Source organism: Staurois parvus, unplaced genomic scaffold, assembly GCF_062004578.1.
Source record: "Staurois parvus isolate SC_StPar_1 unplaced genomic scaffold, SC_StPar_1.0 ptg000292l, whole genome shotgun sequence".
NCBI lineage: Eukaryota > Metazoa > Chordata > Amphibia > Anura > Ranidae > Staurois > Staurois parvus.
Window position 1 is genome coordinate 1,765,752 of NW_028318088.1, and position 14,437 is coordinate 1,780,188.

The 14,437-nt window shown below is 40.0% G+C and overlaps 1 protein-coding gene across 2 annotated transcripts in view; it reads right to left on the reverse strand.

Moving 5' to 3' along the window:
* Positions 1-231: 231 nt before the first annotated feature.
* The window catches only part of MTAP (methylthioadenosine phosphorylase), a 65,258-nt gene continuing 51,052 nt past the window's right edge, over positions 232-14,437 (reverse strand). The window contains exons 5-8 of one of the 2 annotated variants that reach the window (XM_089682600.1): positions 13,623-13,725; positions 11,662-11,901; positions 9,680-9,802; positions 232-1,969 (exon numbers count right to left, since the gene is read on the reverse strand). In XM_089682600.1, the coding sequence (XP_089538726.1) occupies positions 1,931-1,969; positions 9,680-9,802; positions 11,662-11,901; positions 13,623-13,725 (505 nt within the window). In that variant the 3' untranslated portion in view covers positions 232-1,930. Of the gene's footprint in view, positions 1,970-9,679; positions 9,803-11,661; positions 11,902-13,622; positions 13,726-14,437 lie in introns of those variants that run through there. The other variant, XR_016313493.1, reaches the window with a different exon arrangement.

Below are 14,437 nucleotides of genomic sequence, written 5' to 3' on the forward strand. Positions count from 1 at the left end.
TTAGTACAAGCTGCAAACGAGTTCTCTTTCTGCCAGATACTGTGAATTGCTTATACTACCATTTAAAATGTTAGGACCCATTTGACCAGCTGAAAAATATTCACACATCCAATATGGTGAACACACTCAATGCTACAATTAGCTTTACTTGGAAAATTTAGTTGGTGAATACTCCAACACTAACCTAGACATCTAATTTGCAAACTCGCCTAATGGAATAACAGGAAACAATTAGCAAATAGTTGTTTTATTTCAGAAAAAAATATAAAAAAATGCACATAAATTTATAATTCTCTACAGAACATATTGAAGGAAACTTGTGATAAAACTAATATAAGACCTGCCTCTGCTGACTTCCTGAATGTTAGTAAATACTGAACATTTTGTCCATGTAAACAATTATTTATTGGAATTATCATTCATTTGCTAAAAGATTGAATACAGCAACATAAAATGTTTATCTTACAGGTACTGGTGCTCAGCAGATAAAAGAACACACAACAAAGTCTGAAGAGGAATCCAAATTGAGGTAGTTCAAAGAATAACCAGTAGCAATATCAAACAAGATGCATTGCAGAGGGAAGCGATATGGCTCTCTAGGACAGAAGTGCTTTGAAGATATTAGGCTAGACTAGCCCTAATGAAGTGAATGCATGTTTATAAATTCTGATGTTATATGCAGCCAGAGAATTGTAATAAGAAAGGGAGAAAAATGTTTGAGCGATCATTTGTACACATATACTAGAAGGGGTTAAAGTGTGACTGACACTTACTTTGGTATAGTATAGCATAATAGAGAGGTGTGTCTTATTATCCATGAAGAAGGATGTGAAGAACAAAGGTAAGTTTTAGTAGGTGAGTGTAATCTTGTATTTGTTTTCTCTCTGAGCCCATCAGAAACTTCCTATAACTTACATGTTTACAATCTGAGCATCAAGCAGCTTGGGTGAAACCAAAAGACAGGGTATTGTTTGAGCTGCTTAATGTCAAAATTTTAAATAATTGATTACCTCCAAGAAAACAGCTACATGAACCTGCAACATTAATTCGGCAAAAGTAAAATTGAGCAGCTGCTCGCCTACTTGTTCTGGGTCAGTGTCTCAAAACATACAAAAGGTGAACTTATCCTTTAAAACAAAACAAAACGCACATTTTTTTAAAGGTAAAAAAAATATGCTTTTTTTTTTTTTTTACTAGGAGCCTGCAAAGCATTGTACTCGTGATCTCAGGCTCCTGCAGACTGTCAGTGTATCTGTTTGCTCATAGCTCGTATGGGCAGGCAGTTACACGATGACAGGAAGCATCAATGAACCACCTAGAGTGCCAGCACCCTAGTAGATCATTGAGAACTACAAGCCATCAGCCGCAAAGGCTGCCAGTACTTGCAGTTCTCCCATTCACAGAACTCTGTGAATGAATGGTGCAGCAGGGTGGGCAGTGTACATTAAAACTGTGACAGCAGGTGCAGGGAGAGGATCCCCAGCCCATTGTCATGATGGGGAATCGGGGGGTGGGGGCAGCTGCAACAGTAACAATTTACACCCTGAATACGGGTGGAACATGTTATAAAAGGTAAACTTATCCTTCAAACTCAAAAGCGCATGGCTGCCAGGCAAAAAGCATGATCAGAAAGAGGTCAGCAGTGAAAGTCAGTGTGCTTTTTTCTTCTTGTGACAGGCCTACTTTAATTCTACTGCACTATGGAATTTAACATTACTGACATGTCAGGGTTTTCTGGTGTTACATGCTTTATTTTTACATACAAGAAAACTTTATTGAGAGTATTGCAACCCCACTATGTACATATGACTTATGCATGCTGTTGTCAAGAGTTGGAAAAAATACGTTATAGGTTATGCAGAGTACCATGAATGTATTAGTCTTCTAGAGTTGGTGTCCAGATCAGAAGTCTCTTAGCTTCTGTAAGCCATCAATGTTTCGGCAGCATGACTGACATTTCGATAGTGCTCTGGAAACACAAAGTAAAAGCTGTCAAACTACAATTCATATTTGTCAGCTATTATAGATCATTGTTAGACATATCATTAATATTATGACCTCAGGTATATCTATAAACAAATGTTGTTTACCAGAAACAGGTCAGCTAGGTGTGTTTGCTGTGCTGGTAGATGCAACAAACAATAATCACCCAATCTGTATAAAATTAACATATCAATCTGCAGCTGGCCTTTTGCAATGTAACACAGTGATGCGCACTGAGTGACTTCACAAGATACAGTAACTAATGTACTGACTCAGGCACAAAATGGCCAAGAACCGGGATGTCAGAAAAACCTATATCTTACAACTACTTGTATTCAGGACTATCTGTGCTCACTGCTCTAGATCATACGGTAGTGCAGTTCAGCAAACACAAAATAAAGAAATGCATGGCAAAAGAGATCACGGTGGATGCATATTACCAAAACTTTGTCACAAATTGGCTTTTTCTACCACCCTCTCCTCCACTAGCAGCTTATATTAGCATAGGAGGCAACTGTCTTGTCTGCCTCATCACCCCAGAAACTGCAGCCTAATCAGGATGCCACTATGGAATGAATCTGACTTCAATGGCCTCCCCAACCCACTCCTTGATGACTTCTCCAGCTGCAATACACATGGAGCAATGAAAAGAAAGGTCTTTGGATGACTAAATAACAATTTTGCTATCTTTGTCCTGGATGAGAGACTACACACACATACAGTCTCCACAGAGGTTGGTAAGCTGACAGGAATTAAGAGATGTGATAGCTCTCATAGGTGAGGGTACCGATCACTTTGAGGCACAAGTTGATCACCTTATTCAACGTGTCCATGTTTTGGAGGAGGAGAACATGTCTATTAAAATGTAATGTTTCCCAGCTGCAACTTCAGCAAGAGTACACAGGGAATGGGGACAGACGTCAAAACCTCCACATTAGAGAGGGCCCTAAATCTATCAGTGACACTGAGCTTAAGCCCAACCTATTATACAGGGTCTATAAATTGCCAACAGTTTGCACAGTGCTTTACAATATAACTTATAGGTTTTTGGCCCCTAATGTACCTGATATAGACTGACACTTGAACTGTGCATAACTCTTTCTGATTAAACCACCAGCGGGTGTGCATCTGAGGGATATAATTGAAGATAAATAGACTGTTATCTTTACTACCCGTAACAAATCTGTAGTTGAATACAAAGGTGAAATGTTGCAAATATTAAAGGACACGTTCACAATTGGGAACGTGTTACATGTTCCACCCATTTTTAGGGTGTAACATGTAGCATGTTCCCACTCCTGCAGCCTCTCCCTGATCCGCTGCCTCCCTGTGATAGCAAGTCGGGGATCGCTGCCCACACTCAGTGTCACTATTTTTAAAAAAACGTGGCCATGCTGGGCTCCACCATTCATTCACAGAGTTCTGTGAATGGAAGAACTACAACTACCATCAGCCTTTGCTGCTGATGGCTTCTAGTTCTCAATGAACTACCAGGGTGCTGGTGAGCACTCAAGGTATTTCGCAGATCCTTCCTCTCATTCAGTACCTGCATGCCCGTATGATGTATGGACAAACAGTATACTGACAGTCTGCAGGATCCAGGTATTGCATCCGTGATCTGGTAATCGCAGGTGCAATGCCTTACAGGCTGAAATGTAAAAAAATAATAAATGCACATTTTTTACCTGCAAAAAGATGTGAATTTATTATTTCTTTTACAAGGGTGAACTTATCCTTCAATCAATTTATCTCCAACCACTCTTACCAAATGTAGACTGCCTAAACCAATCACTTTCCACCTACATAAACATTAAGTTCCATACAGATGTGAGCTCACTGTGTCCAGAGATGGCTGCTAGCGTGGTATCAGAAACTGCCAAGAATGTGAAGCATCTGTCAAGAAGCTAAGCTTACCCCCATTACAAGAAGATATTGCTGGTAATGCTTCTCTCAATTAATGCAACGCATTCTCCAAATGATGCCCGTGCTGAGTGGCCAACCTCCTGTGTTCTTAATACAGTAGGACGGTCGCTCAGTGCAGGACCCAGATGCTAGTGGAGATCACTGAAGTAGCTGTATCTACTACAGTGATTTCCATCTTCTAGAGGGATCCCACAGGTACTGTATATACAGTTGTGTTCAAAATAATAGCAGTGTGTTGAAAAAAGTGAATAAAGCTCAAAATCCTTCTAATAGCTTTTATTTCCATACACACAAATGCATTGGGAACACTACACATTCTATTCCAAATCAAAACATGAAGAAAAATAGATCAAATTTGTGTTGTTCCTCTAAAAGAATTGAAGAAAAGTGAATATTAGACTGTTCAAAAAATAGCAGTGTTTGTATTCTTCTTTACAAACTCAAACAAACATTCATTATATAAACTGAAAAATGTTTGAAGATTTTGCTTTCCTTTGAATCACTTAATATTTAGTTGTATAAGCACTGTTTCTGAGAACTGCTGTACATCTGTGTTGCATGGAGTCAACCAACTTCTGGCACCTGTGATCAGGTATTCCAGCCCAGGATGATTGGACTACATTCCACAGTTCTCTATTTCTTGGTTTTGCCTCAGAAACTGCATTTTTGATGTCACCCCACAAGTTTTCTATTGGATTAAGATCCGGGGATTGGGCTGGCCACTCCATAACGTCAATCTTGTTGGTCTGGAATCAAGGTGTTACACGTTTACTGGTGTGTTTGGGGTCGTTGTCTTGTTGGAACACCCATTTCAAGGGCATTTCCTCTTCAGCATAAGGCAGCATGACCTCTTCAAGTATTCTGATGTATTCAAACTGATCCATGATCCCTGGTATGCGATAAATAGGCCCAACACCGTAGTATGAGAAACATCCCCATATCATGATGCTTGTGCAACCATGCTTCACTGTCTTCACAGTGTATTGTGGCTTGAATTCAGTGTTTGGGGGTCTTCTGACAAACTGTCTCCGGCCACTAGACCCAAAAAGAACAATCCTACTTTCATCAGTCCACAAAATGTTGTGCCATTTCTCTTTAGGCCAGTCAATGGGCTCTTTGGCAAATTGTAACCTCTTCAGCACATGTCTTTTTTTCAACAGTGGGACTTTGCGGGGACTTCTTGCAGATAGCTTGGCTTCATAATAGGCGTCTTCTAATTATAACAGTACTCACAGGTAACTTTAGACCTTCTTTGATCTTCCTGGAGCTGATTGTTGGCGGAGTCCTTGCCATTTTGGCTATTCTTCTATCCATTCGAATGGTAGTTTTTCGCTTTCTTCCACGTCTTTCAGGTTTTGGTTGCCATTTTAAAGCATTTGCCATCATTTTAGCTCAGCAGCCTATCATTTTCTGCACTTCTTTATACGTTTCCCCCTCTCCAATCAACTTTTTAATCAAGGTATGCTGTTCTTCTGAACAATGTCTGGAACAACCCATTTTCCTCAGAATTTCAGAGAGAAATGCACTGTAACCAGCATGTACAACATTTGCTGCCTTCCTTCCTTAAATAAGGGCAATAATTGCCACCTGTTTTTCAAAGAATGAATGACCTCACTAATAGAACTCCACACTGCTATTATTTTGAACATGCCCCTTTCAATTAGTGATTCAATTACACAGAATCAGCAGCATGCATGTCATGACTGTTGGGTCTGTTGGATTTCTATTACACCCACTAGAAAATTATTTGCCATGTAGAAATATCATTTCTACCAAAAAGAGTGATTGATCAGGTTAGTGATGTCTGACTGCTATTATTTTGAACACAACTGTACATTGTTACATTGGTCAAAGCAGGACCAACACAACTATGTAAACATTGCCATAGCTGGAACTCTTCTTTAATTTCTACAACATTTCTTGTTACTGATGTATAATGTATCCATTGGCCTGCAGCTATAGTCTATTGCTTACTACTGTAAGAAAGGCTAGACCACTTTCATATCTCAGTTCCAGTGGTTACACCTGTGGTACAACTAGAACTTGTCATTGGAGGTTAAACAAAACTATTCTTAAACCCTTTCGCTGCCACAGCCTTTTTTCATTTGTTTAAAAAAGCCTGAAGATTACACAAAACCCCCCAAACATTTTATATTTTCTGAAAGCAGACACCCTAGAGAATAAAATAATGGTTAGGAAACACAAAATTCAGTAAAAAAACACACTAAAGTGAATTTTAGGGTAATTAAATGCAACAAATACCCACATTTTTGGTAAAATATAAAAGACGAGGTTGCACCGAGTAGATAGATATCCAACATGACAAACCTTAAATTTGTGTGCAACCATGAAATGGTGACAAACTTCAGTACCCTATATTTTCTACAGGCGACACTTCAAAAGTCCCCTATAGGTAATCAGTTTAGTGTTACGGATGAGGTCTGGTGCTAGATTTATTGCTCTCACTCCAGGGTGAGTGGCAATATGTAACATGTATTGCAATCAAAGTTTTCGTGCATAGGCGCCCCTGACGCATGCGGTTTTTTTGTTTAACTTTTTTTTTTCATCACATAGGGGACAAAAAGTCCCCATGTGATAATTTTTGGTGACATGTTCTCTTTAATGAGACATACAGGGTTTAAAATACACTGCATATCACTTCTGGGCTCTATTCAATGCACTGCAATGCAAATTCTCAGCTGTGCTAGCCGTGAAAGTGACAGGGGTGGCCCGGAAGTGGCGTTATACACGTCGCTTTCCCGGTCAAAGGAAAAAGGGGAGGAGAGCAGACGAGTGACTGCTCTCCTTCCTCCCCTCCACCTTCTGGTACCCATCATATCGGCCCCGGGCCAGAGAATGGGCAACCAGAGCCCAGAATACATGGCAGGGGCGCTGGTACCGGGGTGTGTGAAAGCAATTGGGTGGCAGTGAAGCTGCCCGACTGCTTCCATTTGACAGGCAGGAGTCTGCCTGTCAATTTTAGACACAATCTCAGCTGCTGTAGCCACCAGATTGTGTGTAAACCCCCCCCCTTCCTCCACTGGCAGCAAAAGGGTTAAAGCAGAAATCCGGGAATTTTTTTTTTCTGCCCGTACAGTGGGGCTGTGCTAGCACTGCATGGGTTAAATGCTCATTTTGTTCCAGGGAGAGGACACCAAAGATATACTTACCTGATCTGCACAAGACTGGCCCTTTCGTTCCTACACCCCAACTCATTTTGTTGACTCTTATAGAGCCTTATCCATTCTTCCCTCCTTCGCTACCTCATTACTTTACAAGCATTGTTAGACAAATTTAGCTATATATCTGGATACAAGATAAACTTCATGAACATAGAGGCCCTACTGAAGCATAAACGCAGCAGCTTTCTCTACCTGTACTCAGAAGATAGAAAAGTTTGGAATCACAGAACTTCATTGGAAAATAATCGTTTACACCTTTCACAGGAATTTCACTTAACTTCCATAGGACTATTCATATTAATTTTCACATTGGTTTTTTTAGGCACTTATTATAGATCATTTACAATTGGTGGTTGATATTTGTATATATTATTTATGTGTGTTGAATAGCAATGATCCGTCGGGATATATTTACTGTTAGAGAGCTGCACTGATTTAGATTATTATTATTCTTATACAGGATTTATATAGCGCCAACAGTTTGCTCAGCGCTTTACAATATAAAGGGAGACAATACAGCAACAATACAGTTCAATACAAGAGAGTTAAGAGGGCCCTGCTCCTTGGAGCTTACAATCTAAGAGGGTGGGGATGGTGGTACAAAAGGTAATAACTATGGGGGATGAACTGATAGGAGGAAGAAGATTCAGTTATTGGCTGAAGGCAGGATAGGCTTCCCTGAAGAGATAGGTTTTCAGAGATCGCCTAAGAGTGGGCAGAATAGACGATAGTCGGATAGATTGGGGTAGAGAGTTCCAGAGGATGGGGGAGGCTCTGAATAAGTCCTGGAGATGAGCAAGGGAGGAGGAGACAAGGGAGCTAGAGAGCAGGAGGTCGTGCGAGGAGCGGAGAGGCCGGTGTGGGTGATATTTGGAGACAAGATTGGTGATGTAATTTGGGGCAGAGTTATAAATGGCTTTATATGGTATTGTTAATGTTTTGAATTTTATTTGTTGGGCAATGGGAAGCCAGTGGAGGGATTGGCAGAGAAGGATGGCAGATATGGAACGGTTAGTAAGGTGGATGAGTCTGGCAGCAGCATTCATGATAGACTGAAGAGGGGATAGTCTGAGATGAGGTAGGCCAATGAGGAGGGAGTTACAATAGTCAAGGCGAGAGACAACCAGGGAGTGAATAAGTTGCTTAGTGGTTGGAGAGATTAGGAACGGCATATCTTGGAGATGTTGCAGAGGTGAAGTCTACAAAATTTGGACAGTGATTGGATTTGGGACTGAAAAGACAGGTGGGAGTCCAGGATTACACCTAGTACCCTGGTATGAGGGGAGGGACTGATGGTTGTATTATTGATCTTGATGGACAAGTCAGAGGAGGGGGCACGGGCTGGGGGGAATACTAAGAGCTCAGTTTTAGAAAGATTTATTTTGAGGAAGTGGAGTGACATCCATGCTGATATGTTGCTTAGTAGGTTAGTAATACGAGAGAAGACAGAAGTGGTAAGGTGAGGAGTAGAAAGATAGATTTGTGTGTCATCAGCATAGAGAGGGTACTTAAAGCCATGGGAGTTTATCAAGTGACCAAGGGAGGAGGTGTAGATGGAGAAGAGAAGGGCTCCAAGGACAGAACCTTGAGGGACCCCTACAGAAAGAGGGAGTGGAGAGGAGTAGACAGAGTTATAGGTAACGCTGAAAGAGCGCTGCGATAGGCAGGAGGAGAACCAGGAGAGAGCAGAGTCTCGGAGGCCAAGAGAGTGGAGTTTCTTGAGGAGGAGGGGATGGTCAACAGTATCAAAAGCCGCAGAAAGGTCAAGTAGTAAGAGTATGGAGTAGTGGCCATTGGTTTTAGCAGTTAGTAAATCATTAGAGAGTTTTAGTACGGCAGTTTCAGTGGAGTGTAGAGAGCGAATGCCAGACTGTAAAGGGTCAAGAAGGTTGTTGCCAGTGAGGTAGGAGCTCAGGCGATTGTAGACTAAGCGTTTTAGGAGTTTAGAGGTAAACAGGAGCAGGGAGATGGGTCTTAAATTGTTCAGGTTGGTGGAGTCCAGGGAGGGCTTTTTAAGTATAGGGAATGATGTGTACATGCTTTAGAGGGGAGGGGAAGGCACCATTAGAGAGGGAGAAATTGAAGATGTGAGTGACGGAGCATAGGATGGAAGAAGAGGGTGACCGTAGTAGTTGAGAGGGGACCAGATACAGGGTGCATTTGGTGAGCAGCATCGAGGGAGGAATTTATATAGAGTGAATGCTTGCCGAGATTTGGTTTTACGCCACAATCGCTCCAGTGCACGACTATGTCTCAAGATTTCTGGTTTTGTCAGTCTGCCACGGTTGTAAAGGTCGGGGCCTGATACTTCATATAGTTAGAGGAGCACGTGAGTCTAGTGTGGATGAAAGCGAGCTGTAGGAGACAGCTTCTTAGAGGGATAAGTGTTTGAAGATGAGGACACTGTGAAGGTGATGAGATTGTGATCAGAGAGAGGAAAGGGGTGTTTGTGAGGTTGTAGGGAGTGCAAACATGGGAGAAAACAAGGTATAATGTATTCCCATCAGAGTGAGTAGAGAACTGTGTCCATTGTGTTAAGGCAAAAGATGAGGTTAGGTTGTTATTGCAATACATATTTTGATAAACAGTACCTTCATGCTTTGAAGAGTATCACACCAATCCATGGCTGCAATCTGAGGGATGGCAGTCAGAAGAATACTAGTTGCTTTATTTGCATTTTCTTTTAATGTTTTCAACACTCTATCAACAGACACCTGCAGACAAAAACAAAGCATTATTAACAAGATATCATCCAATATGGGGAATCCGAAATAACAACAAATCTTCCAAAACATGGATATTGTTCCTTTTTATTAAGGTTGTCAAAGCCGAACTATCCTCAAAGGGCATACGGCATATAGACAAAAAAAAGGGCATCCAGTGTAAAAAAAGCAATACAGGCATTTTTCCTCCAATATCAGTCAATAACTCAAAATTTCCTAATTGTATTCATTGATCCTTTATTCCATTTGGCCACTACTATGAAAATACTGAGATACGTGATAGCCTATAGAGGTATTTAGATTACAAATATTGCACTCAAGTGCAGTTATTGACTTCACAACCTATAAACTAGAAAGGTTTCAAAAATCAGATGTGGAGTTCACAAATGTAATACTGAGAAGGAAAACCCGAGCCACACTATTACAAAAGAGGACATAATTCAAGAAAGTTACAGTCACAATTAGACACAAATCAGACTGCCTCTCAGCAAAGTCTACAGTGTGTTTTTCACCCCTGTAATTTTGGGCAGCCATCTGCGACAAATTAGCACATTTCTGAGACAGATGTACTTCTTTGGATGAGACAGATTTTCAGAGGTACATTATGTCACAGAACTACTTCATACAACAAGCTATAACCTTTGGTATGTGTCAGAACTGATATATATATATATATATATATATCTCTCTATATCTCGTACAGGCAGATATCCATCTTAGAACTTGAAGAAAAAAAGTCTGCAGTTCCATACTGCATAGAGGTTCAAAAAACTTTGTGATCTATTTAAAATGTTTTCATACAATATTTACACAACTTTTATTCAGGATTCCTAAATTTTTCCATCTGTATTAAACTAGACAAAATCTAAATCTTGTGTGAAATCTGTGTGAAAAAATATAAATAGATCCTTTTGTGACTGAGTATGCCTTGCAGCACTGGGGTCATTGGTTCAAATCTCAACAAGGACTTTATCCGCATGAAGTTTGTATGCCCTAACTGTGCTCAAAGTGATTTTTTCTGGGTATTCTGGTTTCCTTCCACTCTCTAAAAAGTCATGCTGGTAGGCTCAAATAGGTTCTAGTACAGTATGTGTGTATAAACTGGCTTTGCATGTGTTTTCAAAATCTGCATGACAGTCATGTCATATCACAGTCATGAGCAATTGGTGAAAGTTGATGATAGACCTAGCAAGTTAACCTGTAAAAAATTTGCAAAGAAAATTTGATGGAAAAAGTCGATCAGGCATATAAGACATAGCTGGCTGGCTCATAGAACCGCCAAGCATCAAACACAATTTAATGGATTATATGCACACATACAAACTAGCAGTAAAACTTTAAAACAACCTCTTGTTGACTTCAGCAGCTGTAGGCACCATGGAGCAATTTATCCTTAATCTGTACAGAATAGCTAAAGATGTTCTCTCTCAGCAGCTCAGCTACCCCAATGTGCCCCATTCCAGCAGTGACTGTCCAGTTTTCTAATCCCCAATGAAAATACAGCGCAAGCTGCTTTTGGACAGGAAGCAGAGTGAGCCGAGACATTTATTGAACTTCAAGGATGAATTGCTTAACAAAACTTGCAGCTCAGGGTCAGTAAGGGTTTATTTTAAATTACATAAATGTCTATAGCCTAGCTGCCAGTCAACTTTAAAAAGGTGATCTTGCTCATGTGAATGCTAGGATGTCAGTGCTCAGCGCTAGCAGATCAGAGATTCTCCCTCAATGTTGGTATTGAAAAACTTTGTTTTTCTTTTGGAATTTATTAATTTTTATAAATTAATACTAGTATATAGTGTACAAATGTAACATGTATGCAGTCATGTGTATGTAGTTGAGTGCTGACATACCGCTTCTTCGTGTTCCTTCCAGCAGTCATAATCAGTCGCCATTGCAACACTGGCATAACAGATCCCAGCTTCTTTTGCAAGGACCACTTCTGGAACAGTGGTCATATTAATTACATCAGCACCCCAAAGACGAAACATGTTACTTTCTGCTTTGGAACTGAACCTTGGTCCTTCTATTGTGATCATTGTACCTTTTGTATGGCATTTAATACCAAGTTTTCTGGCAGTGTCTATCAAAACCTACAAGACAAAATGCTACAATAAATATCTGTAACAAATGTTTACAATGTGCAATTTGTTAATTTTATATATCATGTTTTCATAAATATAAGCTACATCATTTCATCCTTTTCTGTTCAATAACATATATACAGTTATCAGCATAAATTAGTAAACCCCTTTTGAAAAGTAAGATTTTAATCAACAGCTCAATGAACATAAGAACAATTTCCAAAATTTTGACAAAACTGAGTTTTATAGAACATTTGTTTAGCTCATTACATCAAAGTAAGGTTAACAATATAACTTTTACACAAATTAGTTGATGCAAAATGAATACACCCCACAACAAAAACTACTACATCTAGTATTTTCTATGACCTCCATGATTTGTAAGGGCAGCACCAAGTTTTCTCGGCATGGAATGAACAAGTTGGTGACATACTGCAACATCTATCTTTCTCCATTCTTCAAGAAAGACCTTTTAGAGCCTGGATGCTGGATGGAGAGTGATGCTCAACTTGTCTCTTTAGAATTCCCCATAGGTGTTCGATTGAGTTCAGATCAGGAGACATACTTGGCCACTGAACCACTTTCACCCTGTTCTTCTTCAGAAATGCAACAGTGGCCTTAGATGCCTGTTTTGGAAAAGTGCACGACGACCAAGGGCACGTACTGATGGTAGCATCTTCTCTTTCAATGTAGAGCAGTATATCTGTGAATTCATAACACCATCAATGAAATGCAGCTCCCCGGCACCAGCAGCACTCATGCAGCCCCACAGAAGGACACTGCCACTACCATGTTTCACTGTAGGCACCATACATTTTTCTTTGTACTCCTCACCTTTGCAACGCCATACAGTTTTGAAGCCATCAGTTCCAAAACATTTATCTTGGTCTCATCTCTCCATAGTCCAGAGTACCAGTAGTCTTCTTTTTCAGCATGGGCCTTGGCAAATTCTAGGCAGGCTTTTTTGTGCATGGGATTTAGGAAAGTCTTCCTTCGTGGATGACACCCATGCATGCCATTCCTCTTCAGTGTACGCCATATTGTGTCATGGGAAACAATCATCCCAGTTTGGCTTTCTACTTCTTTAGCTAACTGCAGTGAACTTGCATGGCAATTTTCTTCAACCCTTTTCATCAGAAGACGCTTCTGTCGAGGTGATAACTTCCGTGGTCGGCCTGGACATCTCTTGAGATGGTTGCAGTTCCATCTTCATTAAATATTTGGATCACTTTTGCTACAGTATTCTGACTGATAAGTAAAGCTTTGCTGATCTTCTTGCAGCCTTCACTTTATTTTCTTTCTCAGGCCTTTTCCATGTGGTGACAATGCTGACAGCATGAAATGGGAAGTAGTTTTCTTTAAGTAACACCCTTTTATAATTAGCTGTCTGCTGGACACCTGTTTAATGAATAGACTTACCTGTAATTGAATTCTTTTTAATTAGGATTTTGACTTTCATTGGGGTGTATTCATTTTTACAACATGGTCTTCAATTAATTTGTTAGGAAAAATACCTTTTTGTGTGTGCATATTAACAAATCTTGTTTGCAATCAATGGCCCGCAATTTTGTAGTATAGTGTCCCAAAGAAAATGTTGATTCTGAAAGGAAAGTAAAGGTTTTCTGAAAAATCTGTTGGGGTGTACTCATTTATGCGGAATATGGACCCAGCCCCTTTCCTGAAAATCAATAGGATGCACTTAGAAATATTTCTTACATAGCTGCACTCACCTCTCTAGTCTTACTGCAGAACGGCTCAGCCATAGGAATGTGACACACACCTGCCAAACAGTTAGGTCCTCCATCATAAAATGTCTGCTCTCTTTTGGTTGTCCTGTAATCAGAACGGGAATAAATTGAGCATTCTTCAAGGGCCCAGTCACTAAAGCAATTTGTTGCAGAGCAAAAACATGCTATCGCATGTGCTAACTTGTGTTGTATTAAAGCACCCCATTTATAATGAATGGGCTGCCAGCACAACACAACGAATGAAAAAACATGCATGAGTCTTCTCAAAGCCCACCACAATGCATGGAATATGTGTTGGGGTGCTCTGCGGTGCTTTGTTAGTTACTGTAAAATGCGTTGAGGTGCCATTTACAATGTATTGTACTGCAAATAGAGCAGGTGCATTGTCAAGTTTTGTCCTAAATGCATGATCGTGTGTTTTAGCATTTGTTGCCAAAAAAGTGTGAATGGACTCTTAGACATACTATCAGGGTCAAAGTCCACTAAGATTTGAACTCCATTATTTTGTCCCATAATAAAAAATGATTGCATTGCAAAAAAATATCATTTAGCTATGAAGTTTGTTAGCAACATAAAAGAATTTATTAGTGTAAGCTTTGTTTTCTCATAAGGCATTATTTTATATCAGAAAGTTTTTTATCTCCGACTTGTACTTTTCATGCTGGCTTCATTTGATTCCTCACAGTGACAAGCCACCTAAAGTAAGTATTTAACCACTTTGCTACCTAAGCACATTATTTATTGTGTGCATTCATATTGAAATCAACATCTTTGGCTAGAAAATTATTTTAAACCCC